Raw genomic sequence first — 22,758 nt, forward strand, 5'->3', positions numbered from 1 at the left:
GTGCGTTTAAATATTTTATGACACACGCACACACACACACAGGCGAGTGTGTTTCGAATGGAAAGTGCCACCGGGTAAATGGATGAAGAAGGTTAATCATTTCCTAAGCATTTGCGTTTGGATGGGGTATGCTTTCCAGAGAACACGATTATGCTGGAGGATTATGTTGGGTAAGGGTGAAAATGTGCACGTCGTATAAATAAGAAGCAAGCGAAAGATTTACCAAAAGTTGTGTGATTGTGTTAGTGAATGTAAAAAGCAAACAAAATCCGTCGCTATGGAGATTCGACAACGTGCTACCAGCGCTGGGAAAAGCACGGCAGGCGCAACAATCACAGCCATGCTGGTACTGCTAGTAGTGAAAGGTAAGCTACGTTCCGGCTATTACATTTCTTTCATTCCAGCTTTTTCAGAAAAAAAACTTACCCAATTAATTGCTGAATTTGTGAATGTTTATTGCGTTGAATGGGACAGATTGGGAAAAAGAAACTTTTGTTTTAAAGAGTATTTAAATATATCTGCTCTTTTTGCAAAATATTGTGCCCAACTTTATTTGACTCACACAGCTGCACCGAACCACTTAATCGTGATATATTGAATATTTGACTGAACGGAATCTGCTGTGGCCATCAATCTGGATTGAAAGCGTTTAAAGATGCGCCCTGTGTACAGACGCTCAGCTGGCGTTACGGTTGTTTTTGTTGATAATAGGCACAGCATTTATTCTTTAAATCAAGCTCAAATGGTTACAGAAAAATATTTAATGGTAAAGCTTTTTCATTAGAATTTTTTACTGGTGTTACAAAAACACAAGCCAACGATTTAAAAGGGCACACTGATTGAATTAACCGGGTCATCAATCTTACCTAGCAATATCACACTTGATTAAATGAGCGTTCTGTTTACAATTTCGCTTAAGCTTTTTTCCTTCCCCCCACAAAAAAAAACAGCTGAATTTGATTTCGTTTCACTTTGAGGGAAATTAGAATTGCAAAAATAAATTAAACTTTTCCAAAGTTTCACCCGGCCTCGCGGGTATCATCAAAATCATCGAAAACCCGGTGTTGTGTAAAGGAGTACCTGTGTGGTTCGATTGTTAAATAAAATTCTTCGCCCCTTTGTGGTAGGTGGTGTTGTTGGGTGATGGATCGATTTGAAAAGACGTGCAGAGGCGACGCGATATATTCCTTGCACGTCGTTCGGTGGTTTCAGTTCGTACGGTGGTCTTGATCTTTGGCTCCTCTCTCTCTCTCTCTGATAGGATGCTAAGAAGCGAAAGAGCTATTTTCGGTCGTTTGGCATTGGCACTTTCGGTGCTTTGTGCGCGTGGATATAGGATGATGGTGATTCGATTTTTCCAGAGGCGTAGGCATCGATTGATGGCTCATTTGTTACTTGTAGCCAAAAATTAATTTCATTCAGAGCGGTTGACAGGAATTCGTTTACTCCAGGAAGGGAAGGGAGGGGGTGGAATAAGGAAATAGATTAAATTGAAACTTTGTGGGTGCGATTTGCGCATCAAGAACTGAAAGCCAATTAGTTACTGCTCATGACAATTACACATTGCTCGATTTAAATGTTTTGGACGCTTACACCCACGAGTAAGTGTTGATGATGGTACAGCACAGGTTCCTGACAATCAGTTTTAGCGTAACAAATAGCAATTCCATCTCGTTTTGCTTCTTCTTACTAGCAAATGTGTGAGATTGTAAGTGTGCGTGATAGCATTATCGATCTCCGTGTGTTTTGAACAGGAAAATTGGGATGTACGACAACAAACTCCACACACCGCACACAGCCAACATGTGGCTGTAGTTATTAAACACTCGTTTTCGCCCGCTCGTTTGTGCATGACCTCATTCGTTTGCATCGCTTTTGTTGTCATCGGTTTGTTCTACTTCCCGGCCAGTGTCAATGGAACAAGCAAATACACTACGCGAAAGGAAGAACAAAGGAAAAACAAATATATCATCAAAAGATAGATTTGTTTTTCGACTGTTCTATGAGCGGTTAGCGGAAAATAAGTAAGAAAAAAAACACCTCCCCTTTGGGATTGGTCCAAGCAGTCGTGTGTTATTTGAAAAGCATTTTCTTTTCCACCAACCGTGTTAGACAAGGTGCGATGATTTTTTTTCTGTCTTTCTCACTTGTCGTTACCGGTAGTTTCTCGTACTGTTTCTGTTTGGTTCCCGGTGGGAAATGCTTCGAAGGTGGAGGTTTCCGGTTCACCAGACAGTGAATCATTTTCTGGAATGGAAAACTGTCTATTGCACGGTGGAAAACGCACCCACGTATACACACACACACACACACACACACACACACATACAGAGTACAGAAACAAATTGTTCGTTTGTTGCCTTTATCTGTCTTACCCACTGCGCCCGCTGAGCTGTTTCTCCAGTTACATTTGAAATTAATTCCCGGTCCTTACAGATATCCTAAGGGCTTCCGGAGTAGAGCGATATTGGTAGCTTTTGTTTTAGCTACGATATTTTATCTTTACGACATGGTAAAGTAAATCATATCGTTTGGTTTTTTTTCACTCTTCTTTCATTCAGGTCAGCACATATGTTAGCATTTTAATGGAAAATGAACGATGTTGGTTTTTGATGTTTTCATTCCCATTCCGTAATTGAGTTTGGTGCTACTCAAAGCGGATGTACTTTGTGTCATTCCATACGTGTTTTTGGCAGTTTTAAGGTGAAACTGTTCGGCCAATTTGTAACGCTTGAAAAACTGCAGTGCAAACACATTTTTTAAAAGATATTTACACAAAACATTTAAATTAAAGCCTTACTTAATGAAGATGATGACACGGCGTCTAACGTCGCTCTTCGTCAATCTCTAAATAGCTTAAATAACTTGAGAAAACCAATTTCTTTTCTTATAATCCGTCAATATGCCATGACCTGGTAATTGAATAAAATATAAATATACTACAATGTCAATAATTCGGGTAGACTGTGGACCGACCGCAGCCCGGTTAAACGATTTCTATTAGCTGTGGTTTTTGGACGTTATTCAATGATCGACAACCGACTGGGAACGAACTTACAATTCGAAGTTCTATTTGATGATTTTTATCAATCAGTTAAGATCGAAATTTTAGATTTATTTACCGAAATAATGTATTAAAATGCAATGAAAAGCTTTATTGTTTAGTATGCATTTTGTATATAGCATGTTTTATAAAATATTACAGTGAAACGTCAATTTCCCGAGCTTATAGGGCTGGATGGTTGTCGGATAAATGAATTACTTGGATAACTCTGTGTATTATTGGTGCAAAGGAAAATTAAGGTTTTTCTTAGAATGATAAAATAAATAATAGAATGAAAATAACAAACGGTCCACTGCAATGTTTTGCTATTACTGAACAATTTTAGTGTACTTCCTTACCTTACTTTACTTCCTTTAAAATCTTTGTTGTGATTACACTTAGCAAAACATGAACTAAAGCCAAATAGTCAACCGCATACAGCATCCTAATTTATGCCACCTCATTCACAAATTGTCAGCAAACGACGATTGTTGTCCTGGCACGCTTTTGCGAGCCATTCTGTCTACGGGTTTATTCTGGTGGCGCCAAGCTGGCTGTCTGCCTCAACTTGCCATCATCATTTCTTAACCATCCGACCGTTGTTAGTATGCGAAATAGATGTCCGGGAGAGGGAGAACAAATCTAGAAATCTGTTCCAGCAAAAACTATGCTATGGTACCATTGCTTGACGCATGACGGCTTGACAATACCAGCGCCTTGGCGCCATGAATGTTTATTGACGCCGGCAGTTTTTTTATCCGCCCGGAGGCAATAAAGAAAGGAAACTAAACTATGTGTGTTCTTGCCTTCTAATTTTTGGTCTCTGTAGCACTACATTTAATCACCCATAGAAAGGCTGTTCGGCTGCCACATGCTGGAATCAGTTGTGGTGCGCAAGAAATTATGTTGAGTTATGAAACATTTTTGCAAGCCAAAAAAAAAACCATTTGTGATGCCGTGACCTGGATTGTGTCCAACGAGAAGCAGCTTCTCAAATGGATGGATTTTTGTAGACCATTGCCGGCTGCTGGAATGACTAGGAATGTTGGCCGAATGTGTGGCGCCTTGGGAAAGTTTTGCCCAGCATCAGACAGTTTGGCTCCAGTCTATCTGTGACTCAATAGGAGTAGGAAAATCTTTAGTTTATTATAGGCTATATGTTTCAAATGCTGTTTCATACTTAAGCAAAGTAATTCAAATGGTTTATGTATAAATATTTGGCGAACGATAAGACATAGTTTTATATAAATTTTGCTCTGGTTTAATTAGGAGTTTTTTTAACCATTCACTATTAATTGTAAATCATGAAACGATGTTGATTTTCGTCTTCATTTTTCAACTTAAAATGTTTTACCAAACTCCTTGAATGCAAGGAAAATTCCAACTTACCAAACCAATAACGAAACAGTCTTCAATTCTGTTAGCAAACTAACAAGCGCCTTTTTGACAACTTTTTACCTTACAAACCTACCATGTCGGTGCTGGCACCGCTTTTTTCAGCGGGAATAAACTTTTATACCCCTTTCATTTCGCAGCCCCGGAAGCACGTCAGCTGATGGGTAGGGGAAAATTTTATTTATCAAAACTTAAAAACTTTCATATCGCTTTCCGTGTCGTCCTTCGCTTGGCGGCAACCGTGTGCATCGCCGGTGTGCAAAATGTTGATCAAGATTGTTGTCGTCTTACCAGATGTCGTGGCTGAACAGAGGTTTTTTTGTTGTTGGAAGTAGCTCTGGTACGGTTTTTATTGAAACAAATCTCTGGCACGGTAAAGAGTAGCGAACGAAACGAAATATCAAATTTTGGGTCTATTTTTTGCTGTCTTTTTTTTTTGAGCTGCAGCTGAGCTGCAATTTTGCGGACGTAGAAAGTTTGTTTTCGAAATTTATTCATACCAATGCTAGTGAGTCTTTGGTGTTTTTTGCAAGTTGTACACATGTGGTTTAGTACAATATCTTGCTGTGACGTGGAGAAAAAACATGCGGTACATAGCACTAATTTGTTTGCACTGCTTTCATTGCTACGTTTACTGTTTAAATAGTTTTGATAGAAATAAAGATTTCTTCTTCTAGTTTCGCTCTACAATTCTTGTAGTAATTCTTGAGTTGATTTGTATGCTTGGTCAATAGGTAGATGAAAAAATCGAGAATTGGAAAAAATATCGGTATTCATTTCATGCTATAATTTACCATCAAATCAGAAAGTATATTAATCTAAAAATATATTATTCCAATAAAATGTAGAATAAAATATTATGGAGCACAACAAATAAGAAATGTTTAAAGATCAGTTTCTCTGGAATGATGAACGTGTTGGTGTGTTTATTTAAATAAACACGTTGCTTACTGGCAATACACGTTGTTGCGAACAAAGCAAGCGGTGAAAAGGAATATCCAATGTAAATTAGGATAGGAGAAGTAGAGCGTACGATACACAGGAAGTACACGGGAGAACGTGATGCAGCATGAACACGAGCTGTCAGGACCAGGAAGAAAAAAAAATCATTTACGTTTGGAAATCGAACGACAAGGTTGGGAAACAAACAATCTTTACACGATACAAAGAATATTTCCGATTTACTTAATTGTGGTAGTCGCCATAATCAACTTAATCGTATCCAAGAATATTTCAAAATTGACCAGCATTTTCGAGTTCGAAGCATATGGAGTTGTACCTTGTAGTTGTAGTTGTAAGTTGTACCAAAATGTACCTTGGGTCATTAACAAACTAACTTGCTTCCCTTTCTATTGGATGGATTACATTTACCTGACAGAATATGACCAATTAATAAACAGAGATAAGCATAGTTGTGCCCGAGTTCTTCATGAAATCGTAATTTTTTTCAGGCATTTGTTGAAATTTTTTTGTTGCAACATAAGCCGATAGCATATGGAAATGTTTTTGAGCTGTCTAGCTGTACCTAACGATCTCAGCTTTGGTTATATTTGTACGTTTTTCACTTTATATTTGACCATTTTTGAGTGGTTTTTCATTTTGAAAATTAATAGCGGATGGCACTAGTGAGCTTTACAAAACAGAAGAACCCACGACGGGTGGCTTCACGTTCGCGGTAAAGAAATGGTTTAGACAGTGGTTGGAATACACGTAAAGTATGAGAAAAGTTAGTATGAGATACGTTTACACAGTTCGCATAGTTTAAAAATAGACAACTGATATTTTCACCAAAGTTTTTCGACATGAAGCCTTCTTCAAGCTTTGCTTATTTTCGAGCCTTTGCGAACCTTTTCAAAAAAAAAACAATATGCTAGACATTCAACACTCGCTCGCGAAAGCGCGAAATAGGTGAACCTATTCATTTTACTTCGCACAATCGTACCGTAACTTCGCGGTGTACCGTTAGCTTATGAATTACATCTAGCGATTTCCAGCCGGATGTTTCCACACTTTCGCTGAGAACTAATTAATTTTACCAGGCTGTCAAAATGGTACCCACAAAACGAGATAAGCTGAACATGTATTTTTTGTTCTGCTTGGAAGTGCTCCTACAGCAACGCCATTGAAGTTGGCAGCAATCTGTAAAGAAATCGGGACTGTGCCTTTTGTTTTCTCACGGTTCAACCTCGGGTCGTGCTTACAAATCGTCTTGCTGTAAATATGTGGCAAGAACCGAAAGGTTTGTTACGTAGCCTTAGGTACTCGGGCGATATCAAAGAAAACACTTCACCCTGCAAAACACGTAGCACGGAATGTATCCGACTTGCTACAGTACGATGTGGGTTAGCAAAAAGGGATAGGTTAAAAATGAGGCAGCATTGAAGTATGCGAAATACGTTTGTATTTGATGTTTCCATTTATACTTTTGTGCGAAAATAAAATAAAATTACAGATATTTTCCGGCAGCTTCGTTCCTGCTAAGAGCACAGACAAAATACAGTCTTATTTTGACGAACAATTTCAGTTATGGAGTGTATTTGTTTTAAAAAAATAATCATTTAAGTAGCGCAAGTAGTATTCAAATTAAAAGGTTGGTAATTTAAATGCAATTATTCAAGTTTAGTTTTAGACATTTATTTACTCGATGCCATTCTTCTAAAAGTCTAAAAAAAAGAACCGACGTATTTAAACAGAAATTCACAAACTTATGAACCGTACGAAATTGCTATACGACCTTAGTTAATCGCACCTGTTTTAGACTTATGTTTTAGCCAGATCACATTACGCTTTACACTGGAAAGCTTTTTATAAGGACACACTAAACTCCATTGTAAGACAATCCGCTTAACATTTTCATTTCATCATATGATTGAAAAGGATTTGTGTCTGTTTTGGGTGAATTATCAATCAGCTCAAGTATTATTTCTCCCTTTGAAGATTACCATTCAAAGTGAACCGGCTGATCCTAAGTGGACCATTACCGTTCGCCGGGCGGTAGGTGTGGAATGTTTTTATTGCCCTCGAAATGTATAGAGTGTGAAGAAACGATACAAGCGCATTAACAGACAACCCTTCCGTACGCAGCCAGTTTTCCATTCCGGGCTGTAGCTCGTTTCTTTTTTTTTTTCTCGGAGTGAAATGTATATTTTTTCAGCTTGTGTTTGTTTTTTTTTTCTACCATCAAATGCCACCTGCCATGAACGATTTGCATATCATCGTTTGCCAAGCCCATCGGTCCCTTTTTTTCCGACAAGGTACGACGGTTTCATATGTGTGTAACTAAAGCTTTGCTTCTTATCATTCCGGCCGGAATTGTTGTTGGTATCCTCGAGTCCTCAAATGCACACCCTAACACAACCACTTAACTCGATTGCTCTTTCCCGTCAGTCAAGAGTCGCGCGGCACTGGTTCGCTGCTAGTGGTCGGAAAGGTTTTGCAGCGTGCGGCGGCGTACAAGACGACGACGATGATGATGATGATTTAGTCGGATGTTTTGTTGGTTTTCCCCGAATGTCCATTTTCGCAAATTGCATTTGAACTGTGGATGCAAAACTGAGCAAGACGGCTTGCCTGTCGGCCTGCCGGGTGCCATCTTGTAACCGGGCAGTGTTTTGTCGGCGATTCCGGGCTTGTTTTCGTCACAACCGGTGGGAGGGGTTGCTCATCGCGAAGATTGTGCAGCATTTCCATACGCAGCATAAGCACGGCAGACAGTCGATTAACTGGCGCCGAAAACAAGTCTTTCGGGGATATGTAAGTCATCAACAGAGATTGGAACGTATGATATGAGCTGTGTGTCAGCTTTTATGCGGACGTCAACATGACACGACGTTGGCGACGTGGAATTGTCGGATACATTGATAGCCTTAGGATATTATAGAAACAAGAAGAATTGAGAAATTAATACGACGAGGTTTGTGTCGAGATATTGCGAGTATACTTCAATTTCCCGAGAGTTTGGTTTCTTGGAACAACATACTTTCCGCTTGTGTGTTGAATACCGGAGTGTTGTTTTCATGTTTCACACCATTTGAATTTGCTTTACACGTCCATTCAAAACAACAAAAACAGTGAAAAAGCGCTTTGTGACTTCGTTCTAAGACTAAAATCAAATTATGTAGCAGAATTTAAAGATAGTATACAGCAGTATATTAGTATATAAAAGTGTGTTTCATTCATAGAAAAAATATGGTTCTAATGATTCTAAATAGTACCGCATACAACATAATGTGCCTAGCAATTCTGGCGAGCCGGCATCTTTCCGGTTGACTAAATCAGCAACCTTCGTTTATCGTTCCACACGCTTTCGCTCACAAAGTGATCGTGATTTACGAGCTGCTAAACGGGTCTAGGTTGGAGAGTCACAATTAGCAACCCGTCGAGCGAACCTGTCGGCGGAATCGGTGTGATCCGAAAGGCCACCAACGATAGTGAAAGTAGCACTTGAGCGTGAGGATTATTGAGACGATGAAAGCCCCAAAAGCTAGGCAATCGTACTTTTACCGCTTTAGTTCCACCACGGTTTGCGTGCTCCGTGCGGGGCAGTATCAGTCGTTGAAGAATTTGCCTCTATTAGCCACTTATTTCCATTCCCCAATCCCCGAAGAAGGCACCATGCGTTCCCCACGTTTTCCCCGCACAGGTGGGCAACGAAATAACGACGATAAAATCTGACTTTATTGTCGGTTCGTGAGCAAAGGCATCGTGCGAAGCGGAAGAAACTTATCATCGTACCAACAGGGCAAGAACGTGTTATCTTTATCTGGTCTGTACGATAGCTTTCAGCGAACGGATGATCGCGGAAGAAGGTGTAGCAACTAATATCCAGTATCATATAAATTGCGCCAAACATGCCGTCAAATAGATGGGACGGTGAGTCGTAATTTTTAGCTTTAATTTATAAGAAAAATGCGATTGTGAGAAACTTTGGGATTAAGAGATACGACACGACTCGTTCTGGACGTGTGGAATGGAACAAGCTTCATTAGAAATTATCTGTAACGGATGCTGTCGTATATTAGTGAGCAATTTGAAGTTGAATCGGATTTGTGAGGCTGAAAATGCACAGCTTTTATATGATAACATTGTTTACAGGATTTATTAACTAGTTTAAGAAACCCTTTCGATAACGTTTAAACGTGTAACAAGTAACATGTAAATAGTGGTAAAAAAATCCAAAGCATTATCTACTGAATGAGTCATTAATGGGAATCGGAATCCATCAATGGCCAAAATCATATCTTAAATCTTATGAAGGCATCCGTCAAATAATGATGCTCAGATGGTATCATTTTGCGAGATTCGTATAGGACATAGCGTTGTGACATACCGAATGACAGCTGTCATTTTTGCAGAACTACATTTCGAGGAAAATCAATTAAAGCATTGGAGAAATTAGAAAGCCAAGCTGATTAAATTTAGATTTTTTTAAGTTTGAAGAATACATTAAAATTTTAAGTGTTATACAATCCTTTCCAGTAAGCGTTTTTATCTAAAACTTAATAACGCTTTTTTATTAGTCGGAGAAACGGCCGAACCGTATATCTTAAAACTTATAAATAACTCATATACGGTGAATTATATTCATGCTGCGAATTAATCAGTGGCGTATTAAAAGTCAAGAATCCAGTAAATGCAGTACATATACCGCTAAACCGCTCAACTTAGATTGTTCATACATTATGAATCAAGCCACTGGACGAACCACTTCAACGGGAAAAGTTTACTCACGGCTGCTTGGTTTGGATAAGGATAACAAACTCTCAACTATCTCACTCGTGCAAAAAGGATTATCAAGAATTATGCTGTAAGTTTCAACGGGAAAGGGGACTTGTGGTGGTTGTTAACTTGTTGACAAGATTCACCAAAACTTGCGAAACACTAATCACCTTCACCAACCGGCAAAACTCTGCTTCAGCGCAAAGTGAAGGGTAGTCGCCGGGCCGGAGTTTCCATTAGCGGACAGATGATTTGTCTACGGTTACAATTTAAACCTGCGAAATTTCGAGTTAATGCTCGCAGCAAATAAAACAAAGTTTCCACAACCAGTGCCTCATGCATTGGGAAGAAAGCACGGTGTGGACATAGCTAAAGCGGAGATAAGCTTTTAAGTGATTAATTTACCTGATTTGTGCCGTAAGCTTCAAGGGATTCAGAAGCCAAGTTACTGAAATCCATTTTATCGCGCGAAAGACGTTGATCCTTTTAAATATAATCGGATATTAAAACTCTTTGTGTTTTAATATTCTATAATGCTTAAAGAATAGTGTCTTCATATTACCGTAAAAAGTGTGGTTAAAATTCAAAATTTGTTAAAGTTTTGAAATCTTTACAATAGGGTTTGTTACAAAGAGCAGCAAATTGTTCTTTAATTTTCGAAACAAACAACAGATGCATAACATCTGCATCAGTCAATTCCTGGTAAGGAATGTGAAATTATGGCAAAAAGAAATACAGCAATACCTTTCATCTTGCGCAGAAACATTTCGAAAGTAAAGCTCGCCATTTGCTCAAATTGCTGCCTCGGAATTGGTTAGTTTTATCCTCGGGAGCATGTAGCAAACACGAGCCACTGCTCTCGAGAGATTGAAATGTCCATGACACTAGTACTCGAACTCGAAGCGTTTGGGAGGATTTTGCATTCCTCCACATCATAATCTGTATGTTTCCGGGTCCGGAAGACTACGCTAGCGCACACCAGTTCCCATGCATCATCAGGTATCTTGATGATATGCGTCTTTCTACGGCGAACCTGATCAAGATTGGAAACGACTTGTGCAATAAAAATGCTGAGTGTAAGCTCATGAAAAATGGAATGCAAATGGTATGCAAGCGCTAAGCGTTTGGAAATGAGGGCAAAAGCGGCCCCAGCACAAGCACACTACCATAGATCCATCGTTAGCGATCTCATTTCCACGATAAGAGCATCGCAGATTGAGCTTGGAGGAACATTTTAAAGTACTACAATGTCCTAAAGCTCAGCAGCGTATGCTAAAGTAGCTGATAAGTAATGCTCCCGGTATGGGAATCTCTTTATTTTCACTTGTGAATTGATACTATTCCTAATGTTTCAATTTATTTTCCCTTTTTTGCAATGTTCGTGATGGATACTATTATAAATTTTATGCATTAACAATTACTTAGCTAGAAAAAAAGCAACACAAGACAAAAGGAATAAATAAAAGATAGGTAATAAGAGGGCCAAGCCTTGATCAGCTTGTGACAGAAATTGTGCCGAATAATTTATTGAGTGCTCTATTGCTTTATATTTCATAAATCGAAAATGCAAATTTCATTCTACACTCCAGATGGGGTTATGGCGGATCTCACCAGTTCCGGGCTAAAAGCGATAAAAATTGAACTATCGTGCGATGGAGTAGTCTTCAGTTGAGTTTTTGAAGCTATTACTTCCGTGAGTTCCGTTCGTGTTAACCCGAGCGCAGGATGGTATGAACTTTAATATTCATACCTTGCATTTTCCTTTCAGTATCAGTTGAGGATTTAATTGATAGAAATGGAAATTGTTGACTTAGGGGAAAGGTTGGTTTTGCTTCTTTTCTTTCAAATTGTTTATTTTAAAGTGAAGGACCATCCTCAAAAGAATACTTCAGATTCAAATTCAGACCAACCGACACTCGATATTCAGCTACGCTACAGCGGTTCCGCCGGTCTTAGCCTGCTACAATGCGTCCTCTAAACCTGTTCCGGTTGAGCCCCGTAGTCTGCCAATCTATTATCCCGGCCTTTCTGGCGGAATCGATCAATAAACTATCCAACCATCTCTATTAGGGCTTACCATGCCTCCTCTCGAGGTGAACGAACTAGAAGGACCATACGGGCTGGGTTGTTCGGTGTCATTCTCTTGACGTGATCGAAGGCTGGTGAGTCTGAACACGTTGTACGACAGTGAGTACAAATCGTAGAGCTCGTCATTTCAACGGATCATCCCAGTTTCCATCGAGTATCTTCTCCCGAATGCGGCTAACGAATGGGGTTTCGTCAGTTTAGGACAAAGTAAATGTCTCAGAGGCGTGAATCTTAACTATAATAGCGCAGCAACATATGGGAATTGAGGGAGAATGTTAGGGTTTGTAGATAATTCGATACAGTCACGAAGGAAAGCACTTCATAATGTGGAACAGTAGCAGTTGGCTTTGCTGTTTTCCCGTTTCAGAAGATACAGCAGATGAGAATGTTCGTGAATTGATTGCAGGAATGGAAATATTCCCGGCAGTCTTTTGAGTGGGGAATTTTCCATTTCAGCTATCAAATAATTCCCAATAAGCTCTTATCTCGCAAATGAATGTACACAAAATTTTCACTCGTAAGACGGAAACGCATCGTGTACGTGTTTAATTTCATGCACTGGTAAACTTCAATAGATTCAATTAATTCTAAACCCAGCTTAAAAAGAGAGGGGTTTTTTTTCACCTAATTGTTGCATCATGCCGTGGTGCAAAGTGTTTGGCGCGGAGCAGAAGTGCATATAAGCCTTCGAACGTTAGTGGGATATGGGAGTGATCCAAGCTTAAAGGTGATAATTTTTACGCATTTGCGTAAACCCAATCTAAAGCGACCCCCCTAAACAAAAGGGTATGTGTGTTGGTAAAATCAATTAAGACTGTTTGAACTGGAGAACTGATTTTTAAGTCTTTCGAGCGTATGGTTCTGGGTGCACTTCTCTTCACTGGAAGAGTGTCAATTAAATTGAAGGAAACTCGCCAGCTTCCAACACTGTTTTCCTTGAATTAATACAATTCATTAACATCCCAACAGGCGAGGCACTTGCTGCACTGTTACAGTCGGCACTGAGCAAAGTGAATGAATTTCACTTCTGTTCCTCGGGACACACACACGGGATGGTCTTGTGGCTATTTTCGCATCTGTTCGCAAACGATAGCAAAGTTTCACCATTAACCAACATCAACAAACTTTTCACATGTATACCATCAGCCAGGCGACTACAAAAACAACATCATTCTGCCGTATTCCGCATGCTTCCCGATGCGTTTTGGCGACATCGGACACCGCTCCCAATTCCGCTATGAATGGGTTGCAATTTTTCGAAACATTAGCTCCGGAGCACGGAATGTCCCGGGCGACCCGGGGTGAACCTTTCGGTTCTGGATTGCATTCGTGTGGATTCAATAGTGCAGGAAATTGAGTTTTCGATTGGTGTCCATTTATGCTATCTGGTTTAACCGTCGAAAGGGTAAAAACATTATGTTCAGACACAATTTTAAAAGTTTTTTCAAGGTTTAGGTTAAACCTTGTAATATTACACTTGTTAGCGTTCTGTAACAAACGAATTGTAAAAGAGAAAGATACAGAGAAATCTGAACCTGAATGAGATATACTTTTCCATCCATTTCAATGTTTCTATGTTCCTAATGAACAAATTGAATGATAAAAAGGTTCTGTTTGCAAACTTTAAACAATACGTCCCGTTCCTTGTTATTCTTTCCATATTAATTCCCCAAACGAGGCCTTCCGGGGACACAACTACACAAAAAAAAAATTGAACCTTCATTGCCATTGGGGAAAACTTTGAAAATATTATAATTTCATTACCGTTTTTTCCCCATCGGCCATACGTTGTATCAATCGGCTGCACTCCGCCTCCCAAACCGCTAACGAACCGTAACGCGGTGTGTCACGCGGTGCGCGAACTAGGTAGAGTTTGTCCAAACTTAAATAAGATTTATTTCCCAGCAGTGATCGCGAATGGGAAAATGATTATGTTTTACGTCATCTTTTCACCATCGTCCACCAAAACGTGATCGAACTACGCCTTCCAATGTGCGATAAAAGCAATAACTTTACATTTCCCACCGGTGTTCGAGCCGATCGATCGAACGGTTCGAAGACCGGCAGTTGGGGGTGGCAGAAGTATGCAGAAGAAGGCAGCAAACAGCAACTTTTTGTCATTACTCGCAGGTCCATAAATTAGTCGCGGAATCTCGCGCTAGTTTTGTTTTGCCTATTTACAACAGCACCACAAAACTTTGCATTTTGTTTTTCTGCTGCCTTTTTGCTGTTTGATTTTTGTCGTTCCGCTTTGTGTCCCATTTTCCGTTCGCAATTATCGAACAGGTTGAAGCAACGGGATGAGGAGGAGGAAATTTCCATTTTTCCATCGGTAAGAAAGTGAATTGTGTGCAGCTACATGCTGCTAATGATGTCATCGCAGGGAAAGGGACAACGGGCGCGTGGTAACGTTTCCTCCAAATGCCATTTTGTTTTGTTACCTTATTTACTGCCACCAGCCGTCGGGTCGGCTAACGATGGTGTCAAAGGCTGGTGGCAATGTGAGTTTCCCTGCGCGAATCGAGCCTGGCAGCTTTTCTTCGTCCCATTCGCTTCGTGGTTGATCTCGTTAGTGGCAGACATTTTCATCTTGTGGCTAATTTGGGTTCAATATCAATTGCAATTTATTGGCCACAGTGTAGGTGGACAATTGTTTCTGGTATGGGTGGAATTATAATTGGCCCGATTGGCGATAGCCTAGGCAGTGCCTGGATGGCGTTTTTTGATTGTTTTTTCTTAATACTAAAATGTAATTACACCAAGCTAAGTACTCTTCAAATAAGCTGATAAGCTCTGTTTAAGATTTACCAAAGCCCTTGAATTTAAATTTAAAAGCGTCAGTTTGTTATCGTCCCAGTATAGTTCTCAAATCAAATTAACGTACGGGTCATTCATGAGCAGTCGAAAAGTTCTTTTTACTGCCACCTTTACCATTGGTGTTTGGACACACATGGCTTGATACGTGTTGTCTACAAATTAACAAAAAGGATTATTGATTAGAAAACTGCAACATTGTTAGTATCGGACAACTTATATTATCTCTTTCTTAAGCTTAGACGAGATTGGAAGGGAATGCAAATATAATCAGCTTGTATTTGACATCATCATCAAGCAAGATAATAGTAGTGGATTTTATAACTTTTGATAACAATCTTTGCGTAATTGTGTTCTACGGCCGTGACACTTCTTGCTCTGAATAACGTGTATAGCGCTAGGTAGAGTGGGATCCTTTCCGGGATCTTTGATGAAACTAATCTCTGCTAATCGAAAAGAAAAAAGCGACAAGAGGATAATTTCAGATAATGATTTTAATTTGTTATACTAATATCTAACCCTCAGACAAAAGTCAAAAACATAATCCCTATAACGAATGTATTAGTTAGTTAGTTTTTAAGTCAGTTATTTGTTAAGTCATTAACTATTTTGAAATAGTAATTATGTTATATATATAAATATTTTATGGAAATTATTATTGTAAATTGGAAGAAAGTTGATCCGCCACTGCTCCGAGGATTAATCAATCCTTTTGGGAGTCGATTTCTTGATTTCTATGATTCAAGTCTCCAAAGGTTCATTATGCACAACACAAGTTGTTTTTTTTTAATATCACCTATTTCCTGTATCTTTAACCTCATTTGGGGTGCCTCATTTAGGGTGCCTGGTGCATTAGCAACGCACCACATTTAACTTCATTCTACTAGCTTCAAGGAAAGAGTTCTTTTGTTTCATTCAATCGGTCTGCTGTAGGAACTGTGTTATTAAATCAATGCTGTTTTTCCACACGCAATTACTTGTTGCCAACGGTTTCAACAGAGCTGTTGTGTCCGAGTTGTAATCCGGTTGTTTTTTCGATCCACCGAGCAATATTCATTCAATTCCAATTCCTGCAATCGTGTAACATGAAAGCATGAAAGCGCCCCATAAATGAATGGGCCAGTTGAATATGGTTGTTTTGCTCGTGTTTTCTCGTTTGACGATGAATTGACGAAGCCTATTTGCAGCCGCCTGTACGCCATGTACGACGAAAGGCGCTACATCGCTTGACGTTTAGCGCATGTAGCTTCAGCTTTTTGTTTTGTTTTCGTTGTCCACATTGCCTCACCGGATGTAGTACTGTACAGGGTGTTGTTTTCGTTGAACACTTCACATTTCTCCTCGGTTGCCTCTTGCAACACCCTTGTGAAGCACCGAAAGGAAGTAACGACAACTCAACAACGCACAGCCCAGTGCTTCCGCTCACCGGAACTGCGGAGTTTGTCACTTCGCAGCGGTTTTGTGGCTTTATTCATTTTCCGAGCTTAGCACAAATTCTTATGATACACCTTCAAAGCGAAGACAGTCGGTCGGTTGACGGTGCCAACCGCGGTGTACGTTTCCTTCAAGTGGGCGGTAAATGGTGGGCGCTAAAATGGAAAGTAAAAGGAAGGTGATTAAAAAAATTACGAGCGTAACGAAAGTGAAAATTTGTCGACGGATTGTGTTTTTTTTGTGTTTTACACACGCACACCCATATACACACTTCCTTCCGAGCCATACCTGGGTACGCTGCTGCTGACCTGTTTGCCAAACTGGGCGGGGGGAGTACTGCAGTTGAGAAAAAGTCGTTAAGTGAGTGGCGTTATGTGATGGTACCGGTGAAGGTACTACCGCTACTACTGCTGTGCAATGTAATCGTTACAAAGGCCGTTCTCTTTTTCCATTTTTAATTTGGTGTGGCTTGCAGAAAAAAATGGCAGCTGAAAGGAAGGAAGTATAATAAAACTCACCTGTTACCAGGTTACGACCGGAGTCGATTGAATTATGTGTGTCCCGGTTCTGCAGCAGCCACCCCAATGCAGAAGGTGTGAGTTTATATTGAATTATTATTTCGCCACCATAAGGTTTCTTCTCCGGCACGTTGGCGCCTGTTAATACGATCTTCATTTGGCTGTCGGGGGGGAACATTCTTCATGCGCCATTCATCATTGGAATCTAAGTGCTTAAGCTTGTAATGGATTACGCACGGAACAAAAAAAAAGCAGGAAAGAACTTGTAACAGACACCCGAAGAAATTGTGCTTGATTATATCAAATGTTTCGGTTTTCATCAGTGCCATGCTGTTAAAAGATTTTTTTTAATCTAATGCAAATCGTATAGTTTTTTTTATGAGAATTGGAGCAGAAGCGATTGTATTAAGGAAAAGAGTTATAAAATCCACATCAGCATTGACTACCTATCACACTAATCATTCGGGATTTAGTACCAAGGGCGTGAGTTCTCCCCAATATTTCCCCCATTTTCTTTTGGGGATATTATTCTCAAGAGGCCTTGATGTGCCATTTCTGTCCTTTTTTGTCTTTGTTACACGTTTAGCTGGATAGTTAGTCGTAGGGGTGCACTTGACGGTAATCATAAGAGTGATTTAGTGGCTGTTTGAACATGCATCAAGACCTTAGAGAATCGTTTGAAGTATTTTCGTGACCTTCATAGCCATTAGTAGTACATTTTCCACCAGGAAAGCTTCTTTATTGCGTAAAGCAAAACAATTCTTTGTACTATCATGGTAAATCAGCACAATAGCCTGGACAGTCGTTGTATGAGACCTCAAAGTCTTAGACAATGTTTGAGGAATACTAATTCAACAGGTCTATGAAGATGGGCAACAGTAAAAGATTGTACAGAAGTTGTGAAGTTACGTTTGATCTGTAAATATTCAAAACTATTGCCACCTATTTATTGGTAAGAGCCACCTCAAACTGTTAAAGCGGTTTGTGAAAGACGAAATTGTCTTTCAAACACTCAAACACATGTTTTACTATCCATGTCAAAGAAACATGTCGGTAAATGGGTGCTATGGACTGAGAACTGACCTCATATCAATTGTATTTACCTTTTCAACTGTTCCTTTTTTTCTCAAGTAACAATATTCGTTTTAGATATGTGACGGACTGTATAAGACAATTGTAAACTTTATATAAATCTACAAATTTTTATATTATTCATAGTTCCATAACTCTTGGAAATTGTTCTCTCGGGGAGATGTAAACGTAAACCAGAAAACCAAAGTAAAATAAATTTCGATTCTTTTCCCTCTGTTCGACCAATTAGAATGATTTCCACTTCATTGCGTCCAATAAAATTGATACATCGTTTCACCGGTGTCGTCTTATTTTTGTGTTGTTGCAGATGTCGATTCCGTACACATAACGCATCTTTCCGTGCCGCGGGTGCACGTGTTAGATAATTACCATCACCAGCGGCACGATCAGCACCACTATTACGCCCAAAGCCAGCTAAAGGCTCGCGATGACCCGGACATACCGTTTGATCCGGCGGAACCGGACCCACTGTCACTGGAGCTCCGCGGGCCCGATCCGGCCGAACATCTCGTGCTGGACTGTGAGTACGTCATCGAACCGCACGAGACGGGGTTCGTGCTGAAGTGGCTGCACAACGACGTACCGATCTACCAGTGGATTCCACCGCACCGCAGCCCGTCCAGCTTGAATCGCATGCGGGACCACGTCAACCGGACGTTCACCGTGGGTAACGAGGCGATGCACAAGCATCGGGCGTTGGCACTGATGCATCCGAGCCAGGACTTTGCCGGCAAGTACAGCTGCTCCGTGCAGACGTTCCAATCGTTCGACATCAAGTCTGCCGATCTGTTCATCATCGGTAAGGCCCTCCCGAAAGGCTCCCTACGGCACCCGGCCCCGGGGGGAGGTCACTCTGTACACTTCATCATTTAACCTTTTTTGAGTGTGTTTTTCTTCTCTGTGCTGTTTCGGCTTCTTCCACAGTTCCCGAGTACGGGTTTGTGCTGAAGAACTATCAAAACTTAAACGACCTGGTGACGGTCATCTGTAGCGTGTACGGTGTTTTCCCAGCGCCCGAGCTGTCACTGTGGATCAACGACTACAGGCTGGAGAACGGAACCGTCAACGAGATCCCGGTGGCCGAGGGTCTGTACGATAGCTCCGTCACCGTCCAGTTGGTGCTGTACGAGTCGCTACAGCCGGACGATGTGATCAGATGCACGCTCACCATCCCCGGGACGGAGTATCGACGGACGAAGGAGACCGTGTTTGTAGGTGGGTTGACACTCGCTCACCCGACAAACGCTGGACGAAAGATGAAGAAATTTAATGAGTTAATATCGATTTTCCATTTTTCTTGACGCAGTTGTAAATAACAGACCGTTCGGGGAGTCTAACTCCATCCTGGACCCGTTCGGGACGGTGTCCTACAGCAGCACGGCCAAGGTGCCGGTGTCACCGTTGACCGGCAGCAATCCAGCGCCAACCTCGACCGATGCAGCGACCACACCGGAAGCATCAACCAGCACGAAAGTGACGGTGAGCCAACGGCCAAGCTCGTCCGCAGTTGCGGGTACCGCCAGCCCGAAAGACACCGGCGTCCGGCCACAGATTCCGTCCGTCATACGGTTGCGGCCGACGGCCAGCTCGACCCGTGTGCTCACCGTGCAGCAGTCCAACTCGGTCGACTCGGACGAGATAATGAATGTGTTGGACTTCAAGGAGCTGCTTAACGAGAACTTGCTCTACAACAATGGTGCCGACCGGTTAGGTAAGCCGCATACGCTGATGCGTTGATCAAATATTGAACTCCGCTGACAGTGGGCTACAGGACGCCGGTCGATTGATTGCCCGATAGGTCACAGTTTTTTTTAGCCCGAGCTGGCTTTACGATTCTCCGGTGAATTATTAAACTGCTACTTGTCCGGCTGGGCCGCACAGTTTATAAGCTACCCAGGGGGATGGGCATCAATCGTACCGCGATACGCGGGTGCACCCGTTGCGATATTCGTGCCGATCTCTTACTCCAGACGCAAAGGTAATTGCATACCAATCGACCTAATTGCCCTCGACGTTGGCGAGAGTTCGCTTTGGTGCATTGGGAGCAATTGGCGGTGACTCCTGGGACGAAACCAATACCAACGGTTGGTTCAAGTTGCGGAATTGAAAATGTTGTCGCAAAAGCTCACGGACCGTACCGTCGCTCGTAATAATTGATTAAAACGGACCGTATCCATCATCCCGATACGTCCATCATAGATTTACCCTCAGGGGTGGTTCACGGAATGGTTGTGAAAAATTCATCGGGTTACTAATTTGCAGGTGCTTCGATTTACGTGCAGGAATCAAAAAAAAACGTGTAAGCTGTGGTTTGCTCTGTGAGTGATGGATGTCCGCAGTGACGCTTCTAATGAATTACACTGCCGAATGCCGAAAGTTGAAGAGTTTATTTTTGCCATGCAACCAGCAAGCAAATAGCAAAAGCATGGGCTTTCAATCTAGCAGAGCATGGCACTTGATACGGTTTGGTGCGAGGAAGTAAAGGTCCCGGAAATTAGCAGCCAACAGTTCGGAATGCGAAAAGATGCAGCCAACGAACCATGGTTCACCTCAAAAGTAGTAAGCCATTTTGTTCAATTTACTACCCACACCAGCTGCCGGACGCGTGATAGGCAGCTTCTACGCTTCTCCCAGCCACAGCGTCTCATGTTACAACAATATTAACCTTCCCGTATCTGTGGTCCCGTATAGTGCCACAATCCGTCGCTAGCTGCCGATCCAATAATAAAGCCATCTCCACTTCATTTCGACCACCACCATTGCCGACCGAGCCCGACCGTACGGGTGTAACATAATTCGCTTCCACACTGTTCCATTCCGGGTAGCCACCGGTAGCCATCTTCATCGGATATTGTATCGTGCACCGTACGTCATCGTTTCTTGCCACTAACAGCAACCGTCTTGTTCTTTCCATTTTCTCTTCCGCTGACGCGCAGAACTTCACCGGTTGCGGTCTGTGGTTTTGGTTTTAAGCATACCGTTGCTGCTTACTGGCCACCTAATGGTAATGCTACGACGATGGCAGATGCATGGTTCGTAATCCTGCCGCTCCCGACCACCGACCGACCGCGCGGGAGAGGACTTGATGATGACGGCCTAGAGCTGGCAGCGGCGCAGCACAAGCACCCGGAAACCGAACGCTTCTTTATTACGCTGGCAGTCACTTCAGGCGGGACAACGTTTCGATCGTTCTAAGAGTTCGAAAGACAAAAGGAAACATCAGTACCGAGGGTGGCGGTGTGGTATTATTATTAAAATGAAAAAAAAGGAAGACTAACAGCCCATAAGTAAACCGATTGGACGCCTGGGATGCCCCTTTTCGAGCCGCTTCGTTTCTTTCGCTCTGTTTCTAATATCTATCCCACTATTTCTATCCCTTCTATTTCTCGTTACCATCAACAAGCGGTCTTAATTGGATGCCTCGAATATGTAGGACCAGGTGTATAGGTACCCCCCTTTAACCCTTAAAAAAAAAGTGTGGGGGAGCGAAATACACGAACACGTATACACAGCATGTGAACGACTTTGTTGTTTTGTTCGTGTGTTAGGCATGTGGTACGGACAATGCAAACATGAAATGAGGAGCAGAGCGACAGTCAAAAAATATAAAGTGTGTATTAGTGTCGCAGGTGTGCGACACCACTAAAATAGATAAATTCCACGGCAAATCGACAGGAACATTGGCTCTAACCAGAACAAACACATCCTGCTCATGGACAGCATCCACTGCATGGGGATACGTCTGCTGGTGGGTTAGACGTCGAAATGTCGAACAGTAGTGAATTTTTTCCCATTCGCTATGCAAAGCAACAGATAGATAGCAATCAATTTGCACGGCGACGTGAGCGAACGGGCGGTGAAGGAGAGGCTTTTCAAAATGATTTCATGACCTATCCCCTCAGGTTTCACTTTGTATCGATTTGTTACATTTTAAGTTTTACAAATTAGTGGCACTGTAAAGCGATAAAAACTAAAGACAATACGGTGTTGTTTCGGAATCAAAAGTATAGAGGAAAGGATAATTGATTACCGAGCTGTAAGGCGTACAATAATGAAAAGCGGCACAGTTTCTTACCTTCAGTAGTTCAATGCTTTGTTTGTGATATTATGTCTATCCTCCGATTAGATATCCTACACCAATGAAACCTAATGAAGCTGAAGGAAACTTTCAGTAAGCCTCCTTAATTGGACGTTCCTTTTCATTACACTGCATCTTGTTGAAAATTCTGTACATAAAAACAAAACAAAAAAACGCTGTACGAACGTCTTAAGGATAAATACATACGAACCATGCCAAATCGGGACACTGCATTGAAAGTGTCTATAGAAATAAACAAAACACTAAAGCTGTACGCTGTTGTCGATAAGCCAAAAGAACGAAAGGAAACAAAAAATAAAAAACAAAAGACGATAATAATAACGATGCTGATGATGTTAAAATATAGCGAATGTGCACTGAAACGGTACGCCGTGGTTGGGATGTAAAATGTTTTTATGAAAGAAAATCGACGACTTGGGACTGGAGCTTTCCTACCGTTGCTGTTGAAAGGTAAGGCAAACAAACAACGAACTTCACCACAACAACCCTAATCCGGACACGTCCTATGCAAACACGTTAAACAGGTAAATCTCTGGGGAGGGGAGAAGAGCAAGAAC

The 22,758-nt window shown here is 41.4% G+C and overlaps 1 protein-coding gene across 1 annotated transcript; it reads left to right on the top strand.

The window, feature by feature from the left end:
• Window positions 1-247: 247 nt before the first annotated feature.
• LOC128709146 (uncharacterized) lies at window positions 248-21,142 on the top strand. The gene is made up of 5 exons (XM_053804132.1): window positions 248-365; window positions 18,410-18,901; window positions 19,027-19,317; window positions 19,409-19,813; window positions 21,039-21,142. Exons 1-5 carry the CDS (start codon window positions 278-280, stop codon window positions 21,140-21,142), a joined length of 1,380 nt encoding a protein of 459 aa, XP_053660107.1. The 5' UTR covers window positions 248-277.
• The last annotated feature ends 1,616 nt before the right edge of the window (window positions 21,143-22,758 follow it).

The sequence above is a fragment of the Anopheles marshallii genome, chromosome 2 (assembly GCF_943734725.1).
Source record: "Anopheles marshallii chromosome 2, idAnoMarsDA_429_01, whole genome shotgun sequence".
NCBI lineage: Eukaryota > Metazoa > Arthropoda > Insecta > Diptera > Culicidae > Anopheles > Anopheles marshallii.

Excerpts from the sequence above, each read along its gene's own strand:
- LOC128709146 (XM_053804132.1), top strand. The coding sequence starts at position 278 with ATGGAGATTCGACAACGTGCTACCAGCGCTGGGAAAAGCACGGCAGGC. Across the intron at positions 366-18,409 it reads GGTACTGCTAGTAGTGAAAG|ATGTCGATTCCGTACACATA; the intron begins GTAAGCTACGTT and ends GTGTTGTTGCAG. Across the intron at positions 18,902-19,026 it reads TGCCGATCTGTTCATCATCG|TTCCCGAGTACGGGTTTGTG; the intron begins GTAAGGCCCTCC and ends CTTCTTCCACAG.